Raw genomic sequence first — 24523 nt, forward strand, 5'->3', positions numbered from 1 at the left:
TTCCTACGTTCAAAGGGTCTGACTGAAGAACATGGCAAAGCCTTGGGTCTCTTTTCTTGTTCATTTGGTTGGATTCTTTCCTGAGACCTTGTCCGATCCATGGTGGCTTTCTTCTGATTGATCCCGCTGCTGCTTTGGGATGAGAAACAATTTTAATGTAGTAGGCAACCCTGGCTGTGTTTATTCACTCTGTGATTTTGGAGACTGACTAGATTTTAACAGGGGCCGTATGGAAAACATGTGTATACAGAGATATTTGAACACACCCTAGAAATACTTGGTTCAGAGATCAAAACACAGATCGAGCATACATTTTTTGTGTGTCCCAGTGAGCTTGGCGTTGGTCTAAGGCGGGTATAGCTTGCTTTCTGAGCTTACTCCAGGAAGAGCAAATGCCCCATAAACACTTGCAGTCTAGGACCCTGGGAGCCCCCGTGGAGGGGGTGAAAAGTGAGAGGTAGCACTGAGGAGGAAGGAACTGACTCTAACTTAGAGGTGAGATAGGCAGCTCTTAGGAAGGCTTCCTGGAGAAGGTGACACCAAGAGCTAAATTTTGAAAGAGAATAAATGCACCTTATAGATGCAGGGAACATGTATGCAAAAGGTATAGAGGTTTTAAACAACAGCAGATAATTGGACAGCCCTAGAGCTTGAAAATATGATCATATACAACGTCAGAAAAGTGGGTGAGGGCAAAAGTTAATAAATATGTCGCGAAATTCAAAAGGAGGGCATTGAATAAACATCAAAGTTAATATTAGATATGAGTTAGAAGAAGTTTAAAATGTAAGACCGAGCTGGAAAGAATAACTTATTTTTTAACTTTCTAACCAACAATTTAAAATTAACTAGACTTTTGTTTGTTTTGCTTTGTTTTTAAGTGGGATCTCCATCCAACGTGGGGCTTGAACTCATGACCTCGAGATCAAGAGGCAGTGCGCTTACTTATGATCTCTGTCTGTCAAATAAATAAATTAAATTAAAAAAAAAAAAAAAGGCAGTGCGCTACTGACTGAGCCACCCAGGCAAATTAAATTAAGTAGATTAAGTAGATTAAACCCGTAAATTAAGTAGATTTTTTAACATCATAAATTTAGACCTACTTTAGTTATTAAATTAGGATTTCTCTCTATTTGGGCGTGTCTCATACACTTAGAGATACGCTTAACCCATTTGCTATTGCCACTGAATTAGAAGTCTAGTCTGTGGCCAAACCACCCTGAACGCGCCCGATCTCGTCTGATCTCGGAAGCTAAACAGGGTCAGGCCTGGTTCGTACTTGGATGGGAGAAGTCTATAAAGTAAGGCACCAGGATGAAACTATCTCCTACTTTTAGATGGTAGGGGAGCTTGCTTCCCTAATTCATAAAACCAGTATCTCGGGAATTGGATGAATTACGAATATTCACCCATAGCATCTGAGGCATCCTTTGCTAGTTGAAGTATGAAGCAATTACTGGGCATTTAGTACACACAAAGCAGCATACCGAGAACGCAGTAATGTGGTGGGAAAATCATGGACTTGTAACTATTACTTGAACATCGTTAATGTAGTTTATTAACTGTGTAGTCTTGAGCAAGCATACTTAACCTTTTTTGGATTCTTTCTCCTCATCTGTAAAATAGTGCATATGGCATAGGTTTGCGAGGATCAGCTGACCAATGCAGAACTCTTAGTGGAATCCTGAAACACAGTAGGTGGTCAGATGGTAGTTACGGGTTATTACCAATGTTGTATATACATACAAACACATACTGACAAGGGCATAGATGTCAGAACTTAGAATTTCATTAGTAAATGGCTGAGAAACTTGAAGGGTCATTTTAATAAATAAAGATCATCCTGTTCATCCCTCACTAAGTACACCTGAGGAAACTATAGCTAAACAAAATTCCCCAGCTTCCATTCAACTTTACCCAATAATACAAAACAATGATCTAAAACCTGTTAATTGTCCCATCACTAGTAAGAGAAACGCAGATTTTGGAAAGATGAAAAAATTGATTAGGGTAAGGAGAAGCGTTAGATGTGACAAAGTGCCGGGAATTTTATCTTTTTTACACTGTCCTTATAAAAGTGATACATGAGATTACTGTAAAACATTCAAGCCATATGGGAAAATGTGAGGAAAAGCAACTGGTCACCTGAAACTCCACTAGCCAGAATGAATCAGGGTTAACAGTTGAAAACCATCATTCTAGATGCTGCACATACGCACCTAGAAGTGTGTAAGGATGGCACCATACTTTGTGTACTTTCATTAAAAGTATTTAACTTTACTCAAAATTTTAATAGTAGCAAAGCTAAAGTGAACCTGGAGGAATTCTTACTGAATGGGAGATAAATCTTTCTTCATCACCAGGGATGTTAATTCTTGCAGAGACTCTTGAAGATTAGGAAAGCCATTAAGAGATTGACATACTTGTTTTTTTTATTTCACATTTCAGATTGAGACAGAGAGATACTGTCTTTCTGCAGTGAACAGTAAGAGGATTAATAGACTTATACTTCCTCCCACCTCTTCTCCCCTCCCTCTGTCTCAATTTTCATTGGTTTTTGTTGCAAAAATTTATTAAAAAATTTCTGCTGTACCTTGAATTTCCTAGTTTGTTCGTTTGTTTGTCCTACATCTAAAAGATGTAGGGCTCTGATTTTCTTACCCATTGCCATGTCTCTGTTCCTTTTATTTTGATTAATCTTTTGGTTATATCTCTGAATAGATAAGAAACCATCAAATTATACACTTTAAATGAGCGAATTGTTCTGCATGTGAATTGCATCTGAATTTAACCACGGCTTTTCCCTTCATCATTACCTTGGCTGGGTTTTTGTTTGTTTGTTTGTTTGTTTTTTTAAAGATAGGGAGGTTTTGTTTTGTTTTGTTTTTTAGATTTTATTTATATATTTGACAGAGAGATCACAAGTAGGCAGAGAGAGGGTGGGGGGTCGGGGGGGGGGGGGGGAAGCAGGCTCCTCGCCGAGCAGAGAGCCCAATGCAGGGCTCGATCCCAGGACCCTGAGATCATGACCTGAGCCGAAGGCAGAGGCTTAACCCACTGAGCCACCCAGGTGCCCCTTGGCTGGGTTTTGTTGGATGTTTTCTTCCCTCCTAGCAGAGGGCTCAGAGGTATGGTGTTCCCTGAGTTCTCATGTTTGAAAATGCTCATCAGTCCGCAGTTCAGCCGGCCGTCATACTCCCCGGGTGGTCCTTGTGCCCTTTGGAACTTTGTAGCCATTGTTCCATCTTCTTCAGGCCTGGGTTATTGCTCTGGAAAGCCCTAAGGCCTGTCTGACTTTTTTGAAGATGATTTTTTTTTTCTGTATAGACTTCCTGAGAAATTAGAGTAAATAGACTATTTACTGGAGTAAATAGACTGCCTCCCTGTTGTCTTCTGTCCTCCCCCCTGTAGGTAGTGTGTCCTTTTGATCTCCAGCTCTTGCCTTTGAAGGAGCTGGGCCTGTATGACATCTTTTTCATCCTTTTGTTCAATTTTTCTATTTCAAGGATGCCAGTTCTATCGGATGTTATATTGAATAGTCCTTGTCTTTACTTTATCATATTTCATTTAAAATTTTCACACTTTTGTGTTTCCTTTTGTCTTCATATATGTTCAGACCTCTTTTCTTTCTCGAGGGAAGGGGAGAGCAGAACTGTGTTTCTATCCCATAGCCACTTGAGAATCTCTTTACTTTTTTATACGCTGTGTGTGCTGATGATGCAGGACCTTCGCAGTTACTGTTCCCTCTACTTGCCGTGCTATACCTCTACACTGTCCTGGGGATCGCTTCATTAGATCTCTACACCCATATCCTCTCCTCTCTGGGTCCTAGCTGTACCGTCCTAACTGCCTGTTTCATTTGTTCTTCCTACCTTAAAATGTGACTTATGGATTTACCTGCGTATTTGATATTTTGTACCTTCCTATACCTACAAGTGTGTTTGACACGTAGAAAAAGCTTATAAATACATGCCTGTAGCTGAGCCATGTCAGGGATACTGGGCTTCTCTTCTTTTATTTGGGATAAAAACATGGGCCTCTGACGGAGTCATTTGCAAATTCCTTTTGTCTCAACTGAGATACAGTGGGACCCATTTTCCCCTAATTTATTTATATGGAAACTTTTCTTTTTCAAAGAAAAAGTAAACAGGAGGGGCCTTTCAGCAAAGGATTTACAGTGAACTGCACCTTCCAGCATCTTCCTTTACTGGGAAAGGGTTCCATGGTTCTAGTATATTTTATTTAAGAACAGAGATGATAAGCCACAAGTTTCATCTATATCCTTAAACAGGAAAAATCATTACGTGGATGCCAGAGAATCTCAAAACCACTTGATTTCCCCAAGAATCCCTACCTAATAGGAATTCATTTTCTATTTTCCTAAGCCAGTTTGAAAATCCCAGTTTATGATTTAAAACCAAATTTTCTGTAGTATCTATCTTCTATCACTGGATCCCTCAGTAGTGATGATAGCATATCTAAGTTTTTAAATCATTGACTGCTCCTTGGGAGCAGGACCTGCTTATTGCCGATCTAGGATAAACTCTAGGATATGTAATAGAAGAGTTCCAGGTGTCCCTAGAAGATCGCAGTAAGGAGGAAGTAGGTCCAAAGCTTTCAGCTCAGCAGGAACTGTGGAACTCACCCAGTGATACAATGTAGCTTCATTTCTCTTTGCCAGCATCTGGAGCCCAGCTGTGTCTTATTCTTTTTACCATCTGTTAATAAAAACCGGATGAAGTGGAATATGGAGGTCTTGGATACACGTACAAATAAATATTGTGCCAAAAGATAAGGTAATTATAAGATGTAAGCCAGGAAAGGCCCTCATAAAACAGGTTTTGACGGTAATTAACTTTAAGTTGCTACTGAGGCTTCTAGCCAGTGGTATAAATAGTTTGAACACCTCTGGGTTAGGGAAGACTGTGGAAGAATAACTGCCTGCTTTCATCTTTAATCATTCAGTGATTAATTGTGATGGACAATGACTTGCATATTTGTAACTTGGTTCTTGCTTTCCCACCAGCTAGGAAGAGATGGATGGTCAGAAGCAACCGTGTTGGCCCCAGGTCCTAATAGACGTAGGAAGGGGGCCTGGTGTTGTGTGGCCTTTTCACAAGCTGCCAATCCCAGGCGGAATTTGGAAGTTGCCCTTCAAAACTGCCCTTTTATTTTCATCACACGGAGAGGGCTTGCTTTTCTGCCTGGGAATGTGGTGGTGGACTCTGGCTCTGCGCCCTTCCTCTGGAGGAAAGGCACTCCAAATTAGAAAAACAGAAGTGTCCTAGTTCCCTCTTCCCTTGTTGCTGTGGCACCTCCTGCTTCGGCTGCCCTCCCTTAGGTTCTTGGCATGGCTCAGAGGAGTAGGTGCCAAGGCCCAGTGGCCAGCACTGCTGGGAACATACCATGTCAGGGATTTAACGACATCTTCCTGCATATGGTGAATCTTTTTTTGGTTGGGGGAGTGTCTAAAAAATAACCTCTAGGCACTCTAATTAGTGATGTATAACACGAATTTGGGGAGAAATTTAACTATATAAAATTTCAACTTTCTACATGGATTGACTATTTGATTCATCAGGACATAGCAACCTTTCTAGGCCAGATTAAGAGACAAGGGTGGGGGGTGGATAGCTTGGTCTGGAAGCTCGAAGTAGGTTTTCTATACTCCTGGAGAGAAACCGTGTGATAAGCAGCGTCATGTGTAAAGGGAGGAACACAAACTCTGTGCTTAAGTGGGTTCTTTATTTTACTTTACTGATTGGATTTTCTGGTTTCCTCAACAATTAATGGAATCTTAGGTTCACTTGGATTGGGTTATCTAAGGAAGCTGGAATTCTGCTTTAGTCATTTAGAAAACATGTCTTTGAGGATTACTTTTAGTAAAAATAAAAGCATACCAAAAATTTATTGCAGCTCTCTCTAAATTGAAGAATTATTCTTGCTGCCACCTGTTGACAGAATTTGGGTGTGCATCTAGTCCACTTGGTCAGTAATCCCTGCCCACCAGGAACACCATATCCGCATGGGAATCCGACTGTGTCCCAGGGCACATCAGGAATAAGCACAGCCCCAGCCCTCAGGGAGCTTGAAAAAAAAATTTTTTTTTTTTTAAGATTTTATTTATTTAACAGAGAGAGACACAGCGAGAGGGGGAACACAAGCAGGGGGTAGTGGGAGAGGGAGAAGCAGGTTTCCTGCAGAGCAGGGAGCCCGACATGGGGCTGGATCCCAGGACCCTGGGATCATGACCTGAGCCAAAGGCAAACGATTAACAGCTGAGCCACTCAGTCATCCGGGCGCTCGAAGTTTTTAATAGGGGCTATTAAGCAAGTGTGTTTAAAGATGAATACACACCCACAGCTAGAATGGCAGATTCTCTTGGGTCCACCAATGCAACCATAGCTTATCTAGTCCAAATCACTTCGAATGTACTTAATGTATGTCATCTAAGTACTTTGATGTTGAGAATGTCTATTCTTATTTAGATGCAGATTTTCGGAGCACCTGGGTAGCTCAGTTGGATAAGCATCCGACTCTTGATTTCAACTCAGGTCATTCATGATCTCAGGTTGTGAGATGGAGCCCCATGTTCGCTCTCTGTCTCCATCTGCCCCCCCCCCCGTCCCCGCCAGCCCAGGACATGCGCACATGCTTTCTCTCTCTCTCTCTCTCAAAAAAAAAAACAAAAAACAGATTTTCTATTAAAATATTTCCATGGATCATGCTTTAAGTTCCATATCTACTAATTATTTGTTTCTTTTCAAATCCCGGTATCCTGGCAATTTGAGGTACCAAGGAATTGAATCTCATACCCTGAGTAGATCTTTAGAAGAGAAGGCGGATCAGTGTTAACCAGATGTTAACTAAATGTATAAAAGAGGAACATACCCATATTTTCCCTCACCAGAGTCAAAATGAACATCTCATGCCCTGATACAGGGATATTCTTGGTTGATAATCAGTGGCCAGGGTGGTGGAGAGCCCCTCTCCAGGACCTGTGATCCCCCAGGCCTGGGACTCTGCATCCCATACTTCAGTGAGAGCCCCAGCCCATTGCCAGGGCCCGCTTGTGAGGCCTTTGTGATACCTTCGGAGACTAGGATGCCTGCCACACCTGCCCTGGAAATGACACTGTCTGAAGCTCGTCACTTCTAACTGTGCCTTTTATGTCTGTGATCCTTGGTTATTAAGGGAAAGGTACGTCATCCCTCGGCGTCCTTTTTTCTTCTTTATCTTCTTTTCTTTTTCTATTACTGATTCTCCTCTTCCTTCCCCCTCATTCTTCACTTTTCCACCGTACCCTCTGGACTCCTTTCCTTACAGCCTTCTCCACCGTCCCCCTACACTTCCTCTGACTCCTGGCAGATACTCTCTCTACTTCTGCCTTAAAGAAAACTCGGGTCTCTCCTTGGAGAGGAGGAGGAGACTTACTCTCCGATGTGAACGCAGTCGTGAGCCAAGACTTGCGGGAGCCGAGGGCGAATGTAGATACCTGAAGCAGGGGTGGGTCACGCCAAGGGTCCATAAACTGAGCGTTTAAGGTGGGGATGGACCTGCAGATGCGAGAACAGCAAGGATGTCAGTGTGGCCGGCACAGAGTGATGGAAGGGGACGTGAGTGAGACGTGATAGGACCGAGAGTTGGCCTTCTAGGGGCGCTTGGGTGGCTCAGTGGGTTAAAGCCTCTGCCTTTGGCTCCAGTCATGATCCCGGGGTGCTGGGATCGAGCCCTTCATCGGGCTCTTTGCTCGACAGGGATCCTGCTTCCTCCTCTCTCTCTGCCTGCTTGTGATTTCTCTCTCTGTCCAATAAATAAATAAAAATCTTTAAAAAAAAAAAAAAAAAAAGAGTAGGCCTTCTAGGTGCACAGTTTGGGCTCTTCTTGGGAATGAAGTTGTTCCAGCATGTCAGGGGTGCAGGGCAGCTAGAGGCTGGGTGGTGAGGGTGCTATCTGGATGCTTTGATCTTTCGGTTGAGGCGAGGTGTGTGGGGGGACATTGAGGATCCTGTAGTAATCCTTTTTTATACTCGTGGAGGAGGAGCGTTGTAGAGTGGGCACTGGCAAGACCCGAGACCTGAGTCGTGTTCTGCCGCTGTCCCCCCCCCCCCCCCTCTGCCCCCCCCCCCCCCCCTACTCCCCCTACCCCACCGGCATGCAGGCTCCCTGGTCAGTTACACCGCGGGTGGTGTGTGTTCCTGCTGCACACACCTCACAGGCTTGGTGTGAAGAAATGTCTGTACATGCCTGTAAACAGTAGACTACAACACACAGCTGCATTTGTGCCGTGGCCTGAGAAGCCATGAGTCCACGTTCTTCCCAAGCAGGGTGGCCTTGTCTGGGAATGTTTCCCAAAAGGAGGTGCTCTCTTGGTGGGAAAGACAGCACACGGCTGTCCCCTTTCCTAACTTGGATTCTGTGTAACAGTTAATATAGCCTGCGTGTGGGTTAGTTGCTGAGAACTTTCCTCTGGCTGCTGCCTCAGGATACACTTGGACTGTCAGCTGCTTAAGGCTGAGCCTTTGTACCAGATTGGCCAGTCTGTTTACCTTGAACTCTGATGAAAGCTTACCATGATAAGGTATTGAACTGGATCAGGAAAGTCGGCTTCCGGTGCTTTCCTGTTAAACAGGAGTAGGTGATGACGGGGGCAGTCAGGAGAGTGGGAAACTTGTGGCAGAAGCTGGCCTGGATCAAGCTTCCTTTTGAGTGGGGTGGGGACCAGAATGTGCGGGCTGTGTGGCTCATCACTGGAAGGGCTGAGGTGTCCTTGTGTGGCAGAGAGCCCAGAGCACCAGGGACTCCCTAAACCAGCAAATTAAATAGAGGCAAGTCGTGCTTGTGCACAAGCACAGGGCAGCAGTGCTGTCTTGTGACATGGGGCTCCCAGGAGTGCTCTAGCAAGAGCGACAGCTGCCATTTATTGAGTGCTCACTATGTGCCTAACACTTTATATCTCAAAGATTTTATAAAGATTGCCTCTTTTAATCCTCAAAACAGTCCCATGCAGTAGGCATTACCTTCTGTTATGGGCTGAGTTGTGCCCCCCTAAGTTCATCTGTTCCAGTCCTAACTCTTAGTACCTCATAATTCAGCTCTTTTTTGGAGGTAGGGTCACTAAAGAGGTGATTAAGTTAAATAAGGTCTTGAGGGTGGGCACCAGTGTAATATGAGTACTGTAGTGTGCTTATAAGAAAAGGATTTGGATACAGACACCCACAGAGGAAGAGCCCTGTGGAAGACACAGGGAGAAGGCAGCCATCTGCAAGCCAAGGAGAGAGGCCTCAGAGGAGACCACCTGTCCGGACACCTCAATCTCAGACTTCTGGCCTCCAGGACTATGAGAAAACAAATTTCTGTTGTTCAAGCCATCTGTTCAGTGAGAAAACTAAGGACCAGAGAGAGATTACAAAGTCTTGTGGAAGTTCATGCTGTCAGGGCTGGGTAGAGCTGGGATTGATGTCTGCTTCCAGAGCTTGTGCCCATAACTAACATGTTCCACTGAGCCCTGAGTTTCCTGGCTTACACCGTGGCTTCTCCTCACTTCTGGAAATGCAGCTGGTGCCCGGATCTTTGACTAGGCTACTGTTCTCACTGTTTTCCTGTACTTTTTTTGCCTGCCAAACCACTCTCTTTAGAGGTAAGATCTAGGCTAGGAATGGCATAAACAGGTGGCTTGAGATAGGTAGGGGCTTAGTGAATCTAGAAGCCTTTGGGAATTTTCTTCCCAATTCTCTTGCCATGAAACCGAGGTCAAGAAGACTCTCATCAAAGTGGTTTGGACCTGCTTAGAAGTGCTGTTAGACCTTCCCCCAAATGGGGTAGGTACACGTAGTTAATTAATACTGCACTTGCGGTGTTGCTGTCACTGGGAAGTTTGGCCAGAGTCACCTGGATAACTTTCAGAAAAATACCTAATTCCTGCTCCTAGATGTTCCCTTATAGGAAGAATGGTACAAAATCTGGGCAGTAATAAGCTCTCCCCATCCCACCCCAAGTCTTCCCTGATAATGTTGATGTGTGCCATCAGAGGGAGAACCTTGAAGTTGAGGAATGACTTATTCCTCTTGTTAGTACTTCTAAACCATTAAAATAGTTGCATTTCAACAACATTAACGTCTTAAACCATAACTCTCCCATTTTTGCTTTCATTGTAGGCTTCTGTGTTTTCCTTCGTCTTTCAACTTAAACCTGTTTTGAGGATGGAAGGATATGATGAGAGCCACTGTCTTAAAAGAAGACCTCTAAGCCACCAGAATTAATGATTCTCTGGTCGTTAGCAGGTCTGAATGTGAGCCCTAACTAAGGTAGACACCACCTGACATTTTTGAAACAGGTTCCTTCTGAGTTCAGCTTTTTTCATACAGTTGCATTTTCCACCCATTCCTCCAGAGGGCGCCAGAGTTCAGAAACAATTGTGGGGCTCTTGGGCCAACTGGACTACGAAAGTCCAGGAAAGACCAGGAAACTTTAGCCATAAGGATTTGAGGTTTTATTTGTTGGAGGAACTGTCATGTTCTTGTTCAGAGCATCCTGTTCTTTCCTAGTGCTTTATTCACCTTTCAGCCTCTATCCAAAGGATAAAGAACAGTGTTTTCTTGTCAGGATAGTGGCCCTAGAACCCAAGTCCAGGGTCTGAGGCTGGGAACTTGGGTCTTTAGAGGAGTGAACCCTTAAATTCTTTTGCACACTTATCAGTGTTGACTGCATCTTCAAAACAGGGATTTGTGTGAATTATATGCACATACGATTTTATTAATATATACCTTATAAAATGTACCATCCAAAATGGAAGCTAAAAAGAATGAACATAACAATGCAGCATAGGTTCTCTTCTTTCTGTACTCAGAGTTACTTTGGAAGCCACTGCTTTTGAAACAGTTTTTCTTTAAAAAGGGATTTGGAGGGAAGAACATAGAGATTGATCTTGGGGTGGTTTGGGCCACAGTATCTAACTCAAGTTGTTAATTTGAAGCCTTCAGGAGGAGTTGGTTATACAGGGAAAAGGCAGGACATGACAGTCAGTGAGAGTTCCTTCTGTGGAAGGCTCACTGCCCTCTTTGCTGGGATTCTATATAGAATGTGCGAGGCACAGTACCTGAGGATGACAGAGGGGGTAACGTGTATCTTAAATCCCATTTCAGGAAGCTCGTCTTCTGGAGCAGACTGTGGTGTACAGTGCAAGGGAAGGTGGGCTACCCTTGACTAATAGACTTAGCAGAGGTCCCGGACTTGCCAGCAAACTTCTCTACAGCATCTCCAGTCTGACCTGCAGTGAGCTGTTGGGAGGGAGATGGAGAAAAGGACCTGGTTGAGGGGATCCAGTATTCAGTAAGGAATTTGGTGGAAAAAATAAAGGAGGCAGGCATGGTTTTATCTGGACTCTTCTGAAACTCCTTGCCCATCACCCAGCCTAAGTTGCCATAGATTGAATGAGTCCTGAGGTCCTACCTGGGGCTAAATCTTGCTCCTTGGTGACCCAGGTAGTAGGACTTTGTTACCTAACTGGTAGCTATCATGTATTTGAAGCTCCAGGATACACCTAGGTGCTGTGAAGCCCTGATTCTAAAATTGTTTTTGAACTTAATAGTTGCTTAATAAATTAATGTACAAGCAGTCAAGCCATTCCATAGTAGAAAAAATTGACATGCTGGGTTTACAGGGCTTGACAGAGACCTATATTTCACAGAATTAAATTCAGAATTTAAAATAAGGCAACTGTCAAATAAATATGGCCACCAAATGGAAGACTAGAAGACAGCTACCCTAGTATTACACATAAATGTTTGCCCACTGCCTGCCAGGCATTGCTGTCTTCCAGGGCTGAGGCTAAGTGTGTGTAGTGTACTTAATCTGAGGTAAAGTTTGACCTTTCACTTCCCTAAATGTCAGGTAGTCATAACTTGACCTGACAAGTTATGTTGAGATTTGGAAAATATCTAGTCAGCAGTTCTTTACTTAAGGTATTTTTCCTTCCATTCTGAATGTACTATATGCTTAGTTAAAAATAATTAGAAGAGCAGAAAGGAATCAGCCATCTTGCCACTGCAGAGAAACCACCATGAATATGCTTCCTGCATGATTTCCCAATGTGTGGTGTGGGTGCCTTTTTTGTGAAGAGGATGCTTAGCCAGAGAGTCACTATGGGAGGAAGGAGACAGTACAGGTGGGTGGGTGACTTGGCACAAGAGGCAGCATCTGGACTGCGAGATTGGAAATGCCTCTTTCTCTGTTGAAGCCAGTCCCAATGTGATGAAGGCTAGATGAAGGCAAAGCCCACTGACATCCTGAACCGCGCCCCCCACCCCGGGTGGGACAAGCGTGACATTCTTCCAGGAATCTCCCAACTGTCTTAATGTTAATACCTTGCCAGAGGGGGAAACAACCTTAACTTAACAATGGCAAGGCTGTCTTGCAGGTGTCATATAGGTCGGTCCTCTTTTTAGTATATGAAAGTTCTTTTGAAACCTCCCGTTTTCCTTACTTCCCCCAGTCCCTGAGTATATAATCAGCACTCCTCACTACTCCTCAAGGTCCTGATGCAGCACCTCGTTCTGTCCACGGCTGCTGTCCCTGTGCTTTCATAAGCCACCATTCTGCACCAAAGACGTCTCAAGAATTCATTCTTGGTTGTCCGTTGTGGACCTCACCCCACCTGTATTCCAAAACCACATCAAATGCGTGATGGGTCACAAGAGGTCGGCATAGAAGAATGTGAAAGCAGTTTTGGAGGGAGCAAAATGGAGTCTCTCATGTCAGGCAACCTGTGTCAAGCAATGACCCAAGCAAGCAGTTAAGGTACCACAGCTTGGAGATACTGCCAGGACCAATGTCAGCTGACACCCAGAACTGATAATGAGTAGAACCCGGAGAAGGTCTGCAGAGACCCCAAACCCATAAAATCCCTTTTAAAAGGGAAGGATTTGGGCAGCGAACTATCACACTCTTCAAGCATGACTCCTCTATGTCTGACCACTTTAAAAAGGCAACTGCTGGGGCGCCTGAGTGGCTCAGTGGGTTAAATCCTCTGCCTTCGGCTCAGGTCATGGTCTTCTGGTGTTACCTGTCATGTTGGAGTAACCCTTTTGCCTATGGGAACGTGTGAGTACCTTGGTTAGGCCCAGGAGAGCCAGTGAACTGAGATCTTGCCCTGCAAGGTAACCTTTCCCTCACCTCTGTTTAAACTTGCCTTTTCTTTCCCTGTCGTGACAATCGAGTTGAAGCATGCCCTCGGTTTCGTTCTCACCATTCTTGTGTCTTTTAGGGAAGAGATGTAACTTAATCTATATCCCTTCTGTAATAATTCTGTGGGGGCCATTGGGTAATTTCCCTTATTGGAGAAATTAGAAAATAAGCTCCAAGGGAAGCCTAGAACAAACTCTGTGGTGAAAGCTGTGTTTCTTCACCTGCACCCCCCAATCTGGTGCAGAGCAATCCTTTTATCAAATAGAATAAGAGCAAATTACTAGAAAAATTAAAAGAAAAACACATTCAAGCATAAATTTTGGATTCACTAGGCTTAAAATTACTGTGAAATTGCTATAAAATTCCTAAGTGCATTTTCTCATTTTGCAGTTACTGTGCTAGATTGCAGACCACATGTTGAGTTTTGTAAGATGTAGGGAATGGATGAAAATAGAAGTTGAGGGGTAGCCTGAGAATAATATACTCATCAGCGGTTAAAGCTATAGAAGAACACAAATACAATTTAATTCCTTTGCTGCTTTAACAGAAGAGAGGAAATGGAGGTGATGTAACTTTCCTAAGGTTACGGGAGTAGTTAAGAACAAAGTGAGGACTAGTCTAGTGATTTTCAGTTTAGTGCACTCTGTACTTGGGTCACATGACTCCTTTGCTTATACCACAGGTCAAAGCTAAGCTATAAAGTAGCATATTTTCTTCTATTTTTAAATGTTTGGAGGTCGACATACATTCCTGATCAAAGCTGGTTTCTGGATGGTGTATGTGTAGATTCGATTATTTTGTCAACTGAAAATGCACCATTGACTCCTTGGAATTGGGAAATGTCTTGCATTTGATGTGTTTTGTTTCTGGCATTTAGGTTTTCCTAGGACCTTAGTTCAGGCTGAAGCCCTGGACAAAATCTGCGAGCTGGACCTAGTGATCACTTTGAACATTCCATTTGAAACACTCAAAGATCGTCTCAGCCGACGTTGGATCCACCCCGCTAGTGGAAGGGTATATAACCTGGACTTCAATCCACCCCATGTACACGTAAGGATATACAAAGCATTTTTACGGGAAAGAGGCGAAACTTTTCAGTTGTAAAGTGTAGGAAGGATATGAATAGATTATTCGAAAAAGCAAATCTGCATGGCCGAAAGTGTTTGAACTTTCTTGTTCACTAGTGGTCAAGGAATGCAAATTAGATTTATATCACCTGTTGCTGGTGGGACCTAGAAAAAATGGCACCCTCATCTTTATTAGGCATATAAAGTATTAATAATGTTTTTAAAAAACAACCTTGCAATATACAGTAACATCTTCAAATATACATACTTGATTCAACCCACCACTGGGAGTATAGGTTATGGAAATGAAAGCACCAGCAGGTAAGGTCAAAGACACAATGATGCTTATTTCAGTGTTGGTTTTGAAGAAGAGATCTGAAAACAAATGAATATTATTTATAGGGGATGACTAAATAATCTAGAGATTATGTACATCTTGCAATATTACATACTCAGTAAAAAGAATGACTTTGTGCGATACCGTTTGACCTGCAGAAATACTTCCTCTGGGTCCTGTTGAATATGAAAAACAAATAGCACAGTGATTCCATTTTTGTAAAACAGTGACCCCCCTCTACACATTATCTGTATGCGTGTGTATATGTACTCTCTAGTTTCATAAGAACAGGGATAAATGGTGAGAGTTGGGACTGTAATAAAGACTTGGGGTCAGAGTGGATGGGGTCATGGGAGTGTTGGTAGTGCGGGTTTAAAGGGACTGGGAGGATGAGAGGAATAAACAGGTCCAAAAGTAACACGTGTTTACATGAAATAAACATATGTAAAGGTATATGTTTAAAGAACCTTTTTAAAGTAACACACTCATTTAAAGAATTATTCTTTCTGGTAAAGACATGAATTAGTTCAGTGGGATTCTTCCCTCCTGTTACTGGGTGTTAGGTAGAATTATTTGTAGCCATCCAGATGTGGAAGGGGTGACAGTTGCATCTTACTGGGTTAATGTGTATGGGATAGGTAGGTCTGCATATAGATAGAGTCAATAATTACTACAGAAAACCAACTTCAAGAGGGTAAGGACACCTTCCCAGCTCCTGAGTGCCATGGTTTTGGTGACATTCCAGTGAGTCTTGCTCCTTTGGGCAAAGCACTAGTTGCCATTTGAAGTCTTCTTTTTAAAGGTAATGAATACTTTTGGAATTTCTTTCTTAGGTCTCTTCCTCCTTTCCCTCTCAAGAAGCTAGTACAGGGTAAGAAATGGACGGAGAGGAGAAGAGGGTTCTGGATATGCCTTGACGTTCCACAAGAAGTGCTTCACATTTTAGCCCTGCCTAGACCTGCTGAAGCAGAGATTCTCATAAAGTCAGAGAACCTTTAACACTGAGTTGCTTTCCAAAGACTGGAATACCTAAAAGAACACCCACAGTTAAGAGTGCTCCCTCCAAAGACAGGTGAAAATGCTAGTCTGGGCCACCTCTCCCAGCCACTGTGGCCAAGCTGTCCCAGAAGGAGAGATGCTGTCACCCTAGCACCATTCTGTTCTTTGTAGAAGCAGTGGTTGTATTTATGGGTGCTCTGCGGTCCTGGAAATGACTCTTCTGAGCTTTGCAGCTCTGAGTTAAATAAAGGAGAAGAGAATAAAGGAGATATACAGCTGTCTCCCGCCCCCATCTTGCCTGTTGAGTCAGGGTAACAAGCATGGAATACACGTGATGATTACAGGGCTCACCAATAACTCATAAGTGCAGGTTATGGACCCAAGGCCCTGAGCTGTAATGGAATTTTAGTGCATTTCAGATTTATAGCTGCTTTCTGATTATCCAGTTGAGTTGCCTGAGCCTTTTGGTTCTGTTCTAGCCTGCCGTTTGACAGATTATTCCTTGTGACTCTCTCCCTGGAGGGTAATAGCCATGGACGTGGGAGACACTCACGTGTCCATGTTGTTACTTGTAAGTATAGGTATGTTTCTTGGGGAGGTTTAAAATAAATCAAAAATCAGGTTTTCTAAATTGCAGTTTTTTTGGTTCTCAGAAAATTTTGCCTGATTATTACAGGTAGAGACACCATGCCCATTTTAATCTATCTCTAAGTAAGTCATTATGCAATCTAGGAAAATAACCTGAGTCAGATTAATCTCAGGAAAGAATTTGAAAGTTAGCAGAGGCAAGACTGAGATACCTTCTGCCAGATCAGTGTCCTCCTAAGTAAACCAGTTGGTTCTTGAGACATTGTCTTTTTTTTTTTTTAAGGTCTTATTTACTTTAAAGAGAGAGGAAGCAGGGCGCCTGGGTGGCTCAGTGGGTTAAGCCTCTGCCTTTGGCTCAGGTCATGATCTCAGGGTCCTGGGATCAAGCCCCGCATCGGGCTCTCTGTTCAGTGGGAACCTGCTTCCCCCTCTCTCTCTGCCTGCCTCTCTGCCTACTTATGATCTCTCTCTCTCTCTCTGTCAAATAAATAAATAAAATCTTTAAAAAAAAAAAAAAAGAGAGAGCATATAAGCAGGAGTAGGGGCAGAGGGAGAGAGAGATCTCAAGCAGACATCGTGCTGAACATGGGGTTCAAACTATGGGGGGCTCAATCTTACGACCCTAAAACCATGACCTGAGCCGAAATCAAGAGTTGGATGCTTAACCAACGGAGCCACCTGGGTGTCCCTCGACGTTTTATTTTCCGTATTAACAGTTCAAACTTTAGAAAGCAAGGCGGTTTTAGAAATGTTTAGAGGGCCAGAGTGACGTTGTCTAAAGGTGGTTTGTGGTTGAGGGAAGCAGCATGGAGTTCCAAACTGTAAACTGAAAGTATCATTTTTCAGTGGCACTGAAATGTGTTTGGAAAGATCTGAGAATTTAATAAAGATTCCATGTCAGCTCTCGCGAAGTAAGGTTAACGTGACTATTAAGAGTGTTGACCTCTTTCCAATTACTTTCACTGTTAACCGTTGCCACTTAGGCCTGATTCATCATGCAGTGGGAGTCCAAAAGTAAGTACACGGATTTTGGCACAGGAAGGTTTTTAATCTTTGGAATGGCTCAGGTGTTGACCATATTAACTGGTTTCTCTGGTATTTATAGGGAGTTGATGACATCACGGGCGAACCGTTAGTCCAGCAGGAGGACGATAAACCTGAAGCTGTGGCGGCCAGGCTAAGACAGTACAAGGATGTGGCAAAGCCAGTCATTGAATTATACAAGTGAGTGTGCTTCACCATTTTCCCGGCAGACGCTCAGTCAGAACCACGTGGCGCTCAGTGGGAAGGACCTGGGGCTGAGGCGGGGTTGTGTGTCTTTCACCTAGACAAAACCCTAAAGGCCCAGTTCCTCCCTGGGTGTCTAGGGGAAATGCTGGGGTGGTACGTGGGAGATACAGCCCAGTTCTTTTATGCTGAAATTCTTATAATACAAGGACTGAAACCTGAACATCTCTGTCAGGTTGTAAAATTACGTCTAGGATTATTTTCCTTTTCCTTTTCAAGGAGCTGAAAGAGGGGTTTATGTTTCGACACTGCCACCTGTAAATACCTCAGTGGGACAGAGGATGAGAAGGGACCTTTTGCCTAGATACAGCTAGAGGGAACTTAACCCAAAGAAGCAACACTGTAAGCTGCAGATGGCAAAGTGAGATGGCTGCAGGGGCCAGGGAGCTGTTGGAAGTGAGTGTCAGACCTGGTGGGGGATGTGTTCATCGGGGCAGTTGAGTGACAGTGCCCGTGCCGCTCCAGTCACTTATCCCACAGGGGCACTCAGGCCCAGAGTGGCCAGTGAGCCCTGTTTTTCAAGAGAAGCAGAAATCTGGCTGTGAGTTGAGGGGTAGGGGGGAAATCCCAGTTTGTATCTTGGCAACAAATAACATTCTTAACAGCATGCATACTGAACAAAACCCATTTGCAGACTGCGTACAGGACAGCTGTCTGCAGCCACTACTGGACTCAGTTTTTGACCTTTTAGCTCCCAAATAATTTAGCAAGCCTTTAGATCAGAAGTTACGATCCTGTCATCATGATACGTCCTGTGTTTCACGCTCTGTTGTAAGTAATAAAGGTTTCCCAGTACCCAGGTTTGTCAGTGGTTTGTCTTTGGAAAAATGTATCCTGAGGCAGATTGGGGATTGTCCATATAATGTTATTCTTTGATACATATATTTTTTAAGATTTTACTTTTTTGAGAGAGAAGAGAATGTGTGTACAATCAGGGGGAGAAGCAGGCTCCTCAGTGAGCAGGGAACCCACTTCGGGGCTCGAGCCCAGGACTCCGGCATCATGACCCGAGCCGAGGGCAGATGTTGAACGACTGAGCCACCCAGGGGCCCCTCTTTGCTATGTTTTAAACAGGAGAAGAAGAGGAGGCATCACGGCACGCATGCCAGAACCGTAAAAGCTGTGGTTTTACTTAGGTACGCCGAGTGCGGAGGTTGGCACTTAGCGGTGGTTGATAGGCCACAAGGTCGTGCTGGCTTTATGCCCAGGATCTTCACCCGCCCTCATGTCATGTCAGAGGAAGCCAAAAAGGCCTTCGTGTGTTGGATTTTGTTTTTCAGGAGCCGAGGAGTACTTCACCAATTTTCTGGGACGGAGACTAACAAAATCTGGCCCTACGTTTACACGCTTTTCTCGAACAAGATCACGCCTATTCAGTCCAAAGAAGCATACTGAGCCTGCCAAGTGGAAGAACCAGGAAAATGTCGTCCGTTCAGTTGTGTGTATAGTATCGGTGCTGTGTCCAAGGTAGAAGCTAATGGGGATAGCTCACGGGGTCTTTTCTAGTTTAAATGGCGAACTGAAATGAAAATGAATGAGTAGAAAGCGCTCCTGAAGCGGCTCCTCTATGCCTTTCTCGAGAAGGGTCACCAACACATGCGTACGATGCCTCTGCACGTCTCAAGCTTTTCCCAAGAAAACAAGCCCAGGCCAGGCTTCTGGCGGCATCTAACCCCAACCTCTAGCTGATCTCTGGCCCTCATGTTGTTGCCGTAGTAGCCTTTTTGCGCGTGACGGTGTTGGCCTCTGGTGCCCTCCGTCTCCCGAAGGCTGTTGAACCACAGCGCCAGGCCGCCTTGTCCCGAGATTTCTGGTATGTGCCCTTCCTGGTGACCGTGCGCTTGAAGCCAGTTGCTTTTTGTGGTTGCTTCTCTGGCCTTGAGTGATTGTCCATGATTTATTTTTCCTGTTAGGAGTGATAGTTTTTCTGCATCCATGCTCCATAGAATCTGTCCTTCGCAGACATCCCTGGAATGAAAGGATTTGGTTTCCACTCTTTTTATTAGACTGTATATCTTTTTTTAGCCTCTGTTTTCTCCCAAGGCTATGAAGCAATACAGACAGGTACTGCTTTGATCCCTCTCAGACCTGTTTCTAAGAGCTGAGAGCAAAAGGAGGCTGTCAGATCGCTTCCCACACCAGGAACTGGGCTCTGCCGAGGGCCTCCTTAACGCTGCTGGGCTGACTCTCATGGGTTGACACTGCCCTTTTTTCTTTTATTGTGAAAAAATAAAATCCTCAGAGTCTTTGGGAGTCTTCAAAAAAAATGGGAGATGCTTACCTACATAAATGTTAAAGGATCATATCTTGTGTATGGAAGTAATAAGGCCACATGAAATTACTGCACTAAAAGAATAGTTTAGTTTTTTCATCAAGACAAAAAAACTGTATTTTGAAATGCTGCTAAATATTGATGCTGACAGTGTTTTTCTCCTGTGAGTGACCCAAGCATATTATAAATAGTTGGTAAAGGGAATGGAGCCTTTGGGTTGAAGAGAATGTTGCACTAGCTGGGCCTGGAGCTGAGTAGCACAGCTTTATGATTATGGGAAAACAAATTCTTAAAACTTTTTTTTTCTCTTCCAAATATGCTTTCTGTGGGGTGGCCATTAAGTCTAGAAATAGAGATAATACAGTTTTGTCATTATTTATAATGTACTATCAATAAACCGTTTATTGAAGATTTGCCCGGTTTCCAGACTTGGTGGCCACCTGTTGTAATTCTTGCTCTCCTCTGGGAAGAACAATGAAATTTATTCCTGTTGCCTTAAAAATAAATACCCCTCTTTGGGATTGTCCCTGAAGAAGGTCCTTTGCGATTCCTGGGAGTGACTTCTGTCTAAGTCTTCATACTGGAGGGAAAAAAACCTACCCGTTTCTGCACGCCACTTGTGTTGTACCATATTATTTATCTTCTGAAGACGTCCCAGTAGATCCCTAGTCAGTCCCTGGTACCCGTGTTCCGGATGGTAGTAACTGCATCTTCTGTCCAGATACTGCTCTTGCCGGTTCTTCTCCCTCGCTCCCTTCATGTGACTATTCTTTGACTGTCTTAGGGGATCAGGGTGAAAAGATACGGGTAAGGCTCAGGTGTCCTGGTGATCCAGGCATAGAAAAAACAAGTCTGAAATGAGGAAAATGGCACAACTAAGACTACTGTTGCCATGGAGACCCTTTGTACAAACTAGGGAAAGTAGAGAGTTAAGGTTATTAGGTGGACAGTTCAAGAAAAGAAGTGTGTGCCCTTCTAGAAGCAGACAGATCTTCACAACTCTACCTTTAGTTCCCTTTTGAACAGACTCCCTTTGGAGTTTTCGAGAGAAGTATGGGGAATGGCTGGTCCCTGGTGGCATGCTGTCATTCTCCATCCTTCCCTCCTCTCTGGCAAAATAGACAGTTGTGGGCAGCGTTGTAGCCTCTGGGTGTCTCAGTGCGTTTTCTGTTTCTGAGGTGGTCCAGCAGTTGAGGGTCCTGTACTTGGTGAGACCAAAAACAGACAAACACCTTTTTCTGTGATCTTTGAAAGAGGATACTTATTTCATGCTTAGTGGCCTGAAATGTCTATTTCTGATTTTCTTCAACCAGCTCTCTCGTTTTTCGTCCAATAATTTTGTAAAAAATTAAAATCTTCTTGCAGGTATTTGGACAAAAGCAAAAAGGACATCTTCTCTTGGTCTTCCTTCTATTGACACACACACGGTTCCTTCAGAGTTACACAAAAAGGAAGTAGTCGGGGTGTCTCTAAGATTCCTACCTGTCCTCATATCCCGTGATTCTAGTCAGCTGTGGATTCATTTTGTTTTCCATTACCTGAACAGGCTTTCCCCTTAACTTAGAACTTGGAAACATTGCCATATTTAATAACTCTCTTAACACCAAGGCAGACATAAAATAAGTACCATTTACTGAAGGCCTTTTAGGTGCTAGGTGTAGTTCTAGGACCTTAGCAAACATCTCATTTAATCTTTCAAGCATCCTCTGAGATGGGCATGTTGCCATGTTTATAAACAAAGAAGGCAGGGGTCGGAGATGTGAAGCATCTTGGCTGGGCTTTTGCTGCCGATAACCAGTGCAGCCAGGACTCAACGTGCAGGCTTCCCCAGCTCTGCAGCCCGAGTTGGCTCCAGATGTTTACTCTGTCCTATCCCAACCAAGCCAGGGTGCTGAGCCTGCTTGATTCTGCTTGCATTTCCAAGTGGCCTCACACCGAAGCAGTTAACGTGCCGTTCCACTCTGTATGTGACTGATTCCTTTTTTTCCCCTTTGCTGAAGCAAAAGGAGCTGCTAGAGGAAGGTCCGAGGCCTTGATATTTTATAACTACTCGTTTATAAAGTGAACGGCTGTTGAAGAAGGCTTGGGTCCAGGCTAATCTGTGGAGGAGTCAGGTTCATGTCCCTCACCTACCATTTTGGTGTCCATGGGGTTATACCCTGGAGGGGACCTTTACCCTTGAGCTCCCCCCCCCCCCCGCCAGCTGTCATGCTCTCTGTAGACCTGGGCTGCTGGCAGCTCTCCCGATGCTACTCACTTTTCTTCCCTGTTACTGGAACAAGTCACTCCCTTATTCATACCCCGAATAAGGCTCTGAGGATAAACTGATCCTGCCTGAAGTGCTGGCGGTGAATGGAATGTGATTGAGCCGCTGACATAGAGCCACCCCGGAGTACCGTTTTCCCTATCTTGCATTCCACACCATCCTGATGCTAAGCGCCACATTCACACCTTTGCCTGCCATCTGCTGTGCTGGCTCTGGCATTAGCCAGGGGAGACGGCTTCCTGTCTTCCCTGCCATCCTCCAGCGGCCACACTCGAAAGAGCTCCAGCCCCAGCTGTGCCCCTCTTTGCTAGGGAAGGTAAGGAGAGAGTCATGGGTGAGGGGGATTCTTGGAAGAGGTACTGCCGTGGCTTCTTCCACCTCTTAAATTGTTGTTGAGACAGGATAGTTGTAGGATAGACAGGATAGAAGGGTGCCTGTGTGCAGTCTTAGATAGGATTGTAGAAAATTCGGCTCACTGTCAACTGATTTCAGTATTTCACTGTAGCTGTTGAGCTGACTAAACACCTTGCCAGCTTCTGCTGGGGTTGGCTTAAATCATAAAGACCACAAATTTCTGAATGTGTGAAGACATAGCTGTTCTTAGTAGTGACTGTTGAGTGGTACTTCCTGCCCAGTACATATATACATTGTCTAATTAAATTCTCAGCAATTACCCTACATGACAGATACTCCGATATCCTGCCTCCTTATGTAAAAACCGAAGTCATCCCATTTACTTAAACTTGTGTTTTTCATGTACCTATAGGGATGAATCAGGAAATTCAAAAGGGCCCTTTGTGTACCTTTTTCTCCTTTGAGCACCCAATTCTAAAATGGGTAAAACAGTGTTATTTGTCCCTGTAATCTTTGCCTTTGGCACCCTGGGTCCTGGGGGTAGTGGCACACTGTATATGCAGAGGGCACCCATCTCATTCGCGTTCTGCTGGGTTGCAGGATCTCGGGAGACATTCGTATCTACCTGGTGAATTTCACGTGTTACCTTTTATTTAAAAGACAGTATCTTTTTTTGCCAGAGATGTAGTTCATAAGGCCAAGTTGTGTTCTTGATATGAATTGCTTTCCTGATCAGTTCCCCTGCATTTTTAGTAACTATTTTATTCTTTGTAGTGTCTCAAAAGAAGAATCTAGCAGTGGAGACTTTTTTTTAAACAGGAGTGTGGTCTGATCCTAAGTTATCATCCCTTTCCACCTATAACTGATCCAGTCTGGTTTCTAGATGAAAAGTGTGCAAGACCCAGATGTCGGGAAACCATGAAACCGCATTTCAGCTGTGAAGAGAGATCTGCTTCCTGCAGCTGTTGAGACGAACTCCCATAACAGTTGTTCCTACACGCCATTCCTTATCTTTTTTTTCAACAAGTTGCACAAGTCTTGCCAAAAGAAATGCCATTATCTGTGTGCTTCAGGGAATCCCCCCAGTTGGCTCCGTGTGTGTGTGTGTGTGGGTCTGTGTGTGGGGGAGGGAGAGGTAGGGAGAGAGGGAGATGGAGAGATGGCAAACACCTCCAAAAGGAGGAGAACCCTGGGATAGCATGGGTGTGCGTTCCTTCCTGGCAATCATCAGGCTATTCCAGGAAACAGCGTCATTCTGTGGACAAAAGGTTTCCTCTTTAAAACTTCACCGAGGAGCATTGCACCTTGAGATTCAACCTGGGGTTGGTGTGTGTCTAATTCCATTTCATAAAACCTTTCTTCGTTTTGAAACTGGCTGTAAAGTCGGAAATGTACTAAATAAAAAACTGTTTTGTATTTAATTTAGAGAAGAGTAAAGGGAAGAAAAATAAACCTCAGTGCTTATGTAAGCTTCAAGGTGTTAGGGCTCAGAGGGCTTTTCTAGTTTTATGAGAATTTGTACTACTGATTTTTATATATTCCTGTTTCTGAGATGAACAGATCTCGGGAAATTGTTGCATTACAATGGCGTTTCACTGTGACTCCTCTGAAGCTCCTATCTGTTCTCTAAGCCAATGACAACGTGTCGCTTCGGTTTACCGTCCTGTGAAAAGTCCGCTCCAGTTTCCCAGAAGTTGTGTGTTTACGATGAGTCACTGCATCTCCTCAGTGCGAAAGCTGTCAGCCCTCCTGATTTAGGTGTATGCGCTTAATTCAAAGTTTCTAGACCTATAGTCTAATCTGTACATGCTCTCCTAACTGTTAAATTGTGTTATTGACTATTTTGATTATCTTGCTTGAAGATTGATTCCTCCTTTTTAATTTGAGAGAAATAAAGTTTTTTTCCGCTTCTAACTAGTGAATTTAATATTTGTGTAGCTTTTTACACTTGAGAGTATACGTCTTCAGAGATCTTCTTTATGCCATTCTGCAACCACTTCATCATCAACGGTGTTACCTCCATTTGGCAGATGAGGAGAATAGAGAACACCATGTCGCCTGGCTGCGGTGACAGTTGGTGGCAGAGCAAGATGATGACCGTAACCTGAGACCCCGCTCTAGTTTTCTTTATTGCAACACCACGTTGCCTCACTTCAGAGACACTCAAG

At 44.0% G+C, this 24523-nt stretch overlaps 1 protein-coding gene across 5 annotated transcripts in view; it reads left to right on the plus strand.

The window, feature by feature from the left end:
• AK4 (adenylate kinase 4) overlaps positions 1-24269 on the plus strand; it is a 67505-nt gene extending 43236 nt beyond the window's left edge. For all 5 annotated transcript variants that reach the window (XM_059374995.1, XM_059374992.1, XM_059374993.1 and 2 more), the window contains 3 exons: positions 14063-14235; positions 17282-17400; positions 18744-24269. In XM_059374995.1, the coding sequence (XP_059230978.1) occupies positions 14063-14235; positions 17282-17400; positions 18744-18858 (407 nt within the window). In that variant the 3' untranslated portion in view covers positions 18859-24269. The remainder of the gene's footprint in view (positions 1-14062; positions 14236-17281; positions 17401-18743) is intronic.
• Positions 24270-24523: the final 254 nt, after the last annotated feature.

The sequence above is a fragment of the Mustela nigripes genome, chromosome 14 (assembly GCF_022355385.1).
Source record: "Mustela nigripes isolate SB6536 chromosome 14, MUSNIG.SB6536, whole genome shotgun sequence".
Lineage (NCBI taxonomy): Eukaryota > Metazoa > Chordata > Mammalia > Carnivora > Mustelidae > Mustela > Mustela nigripes.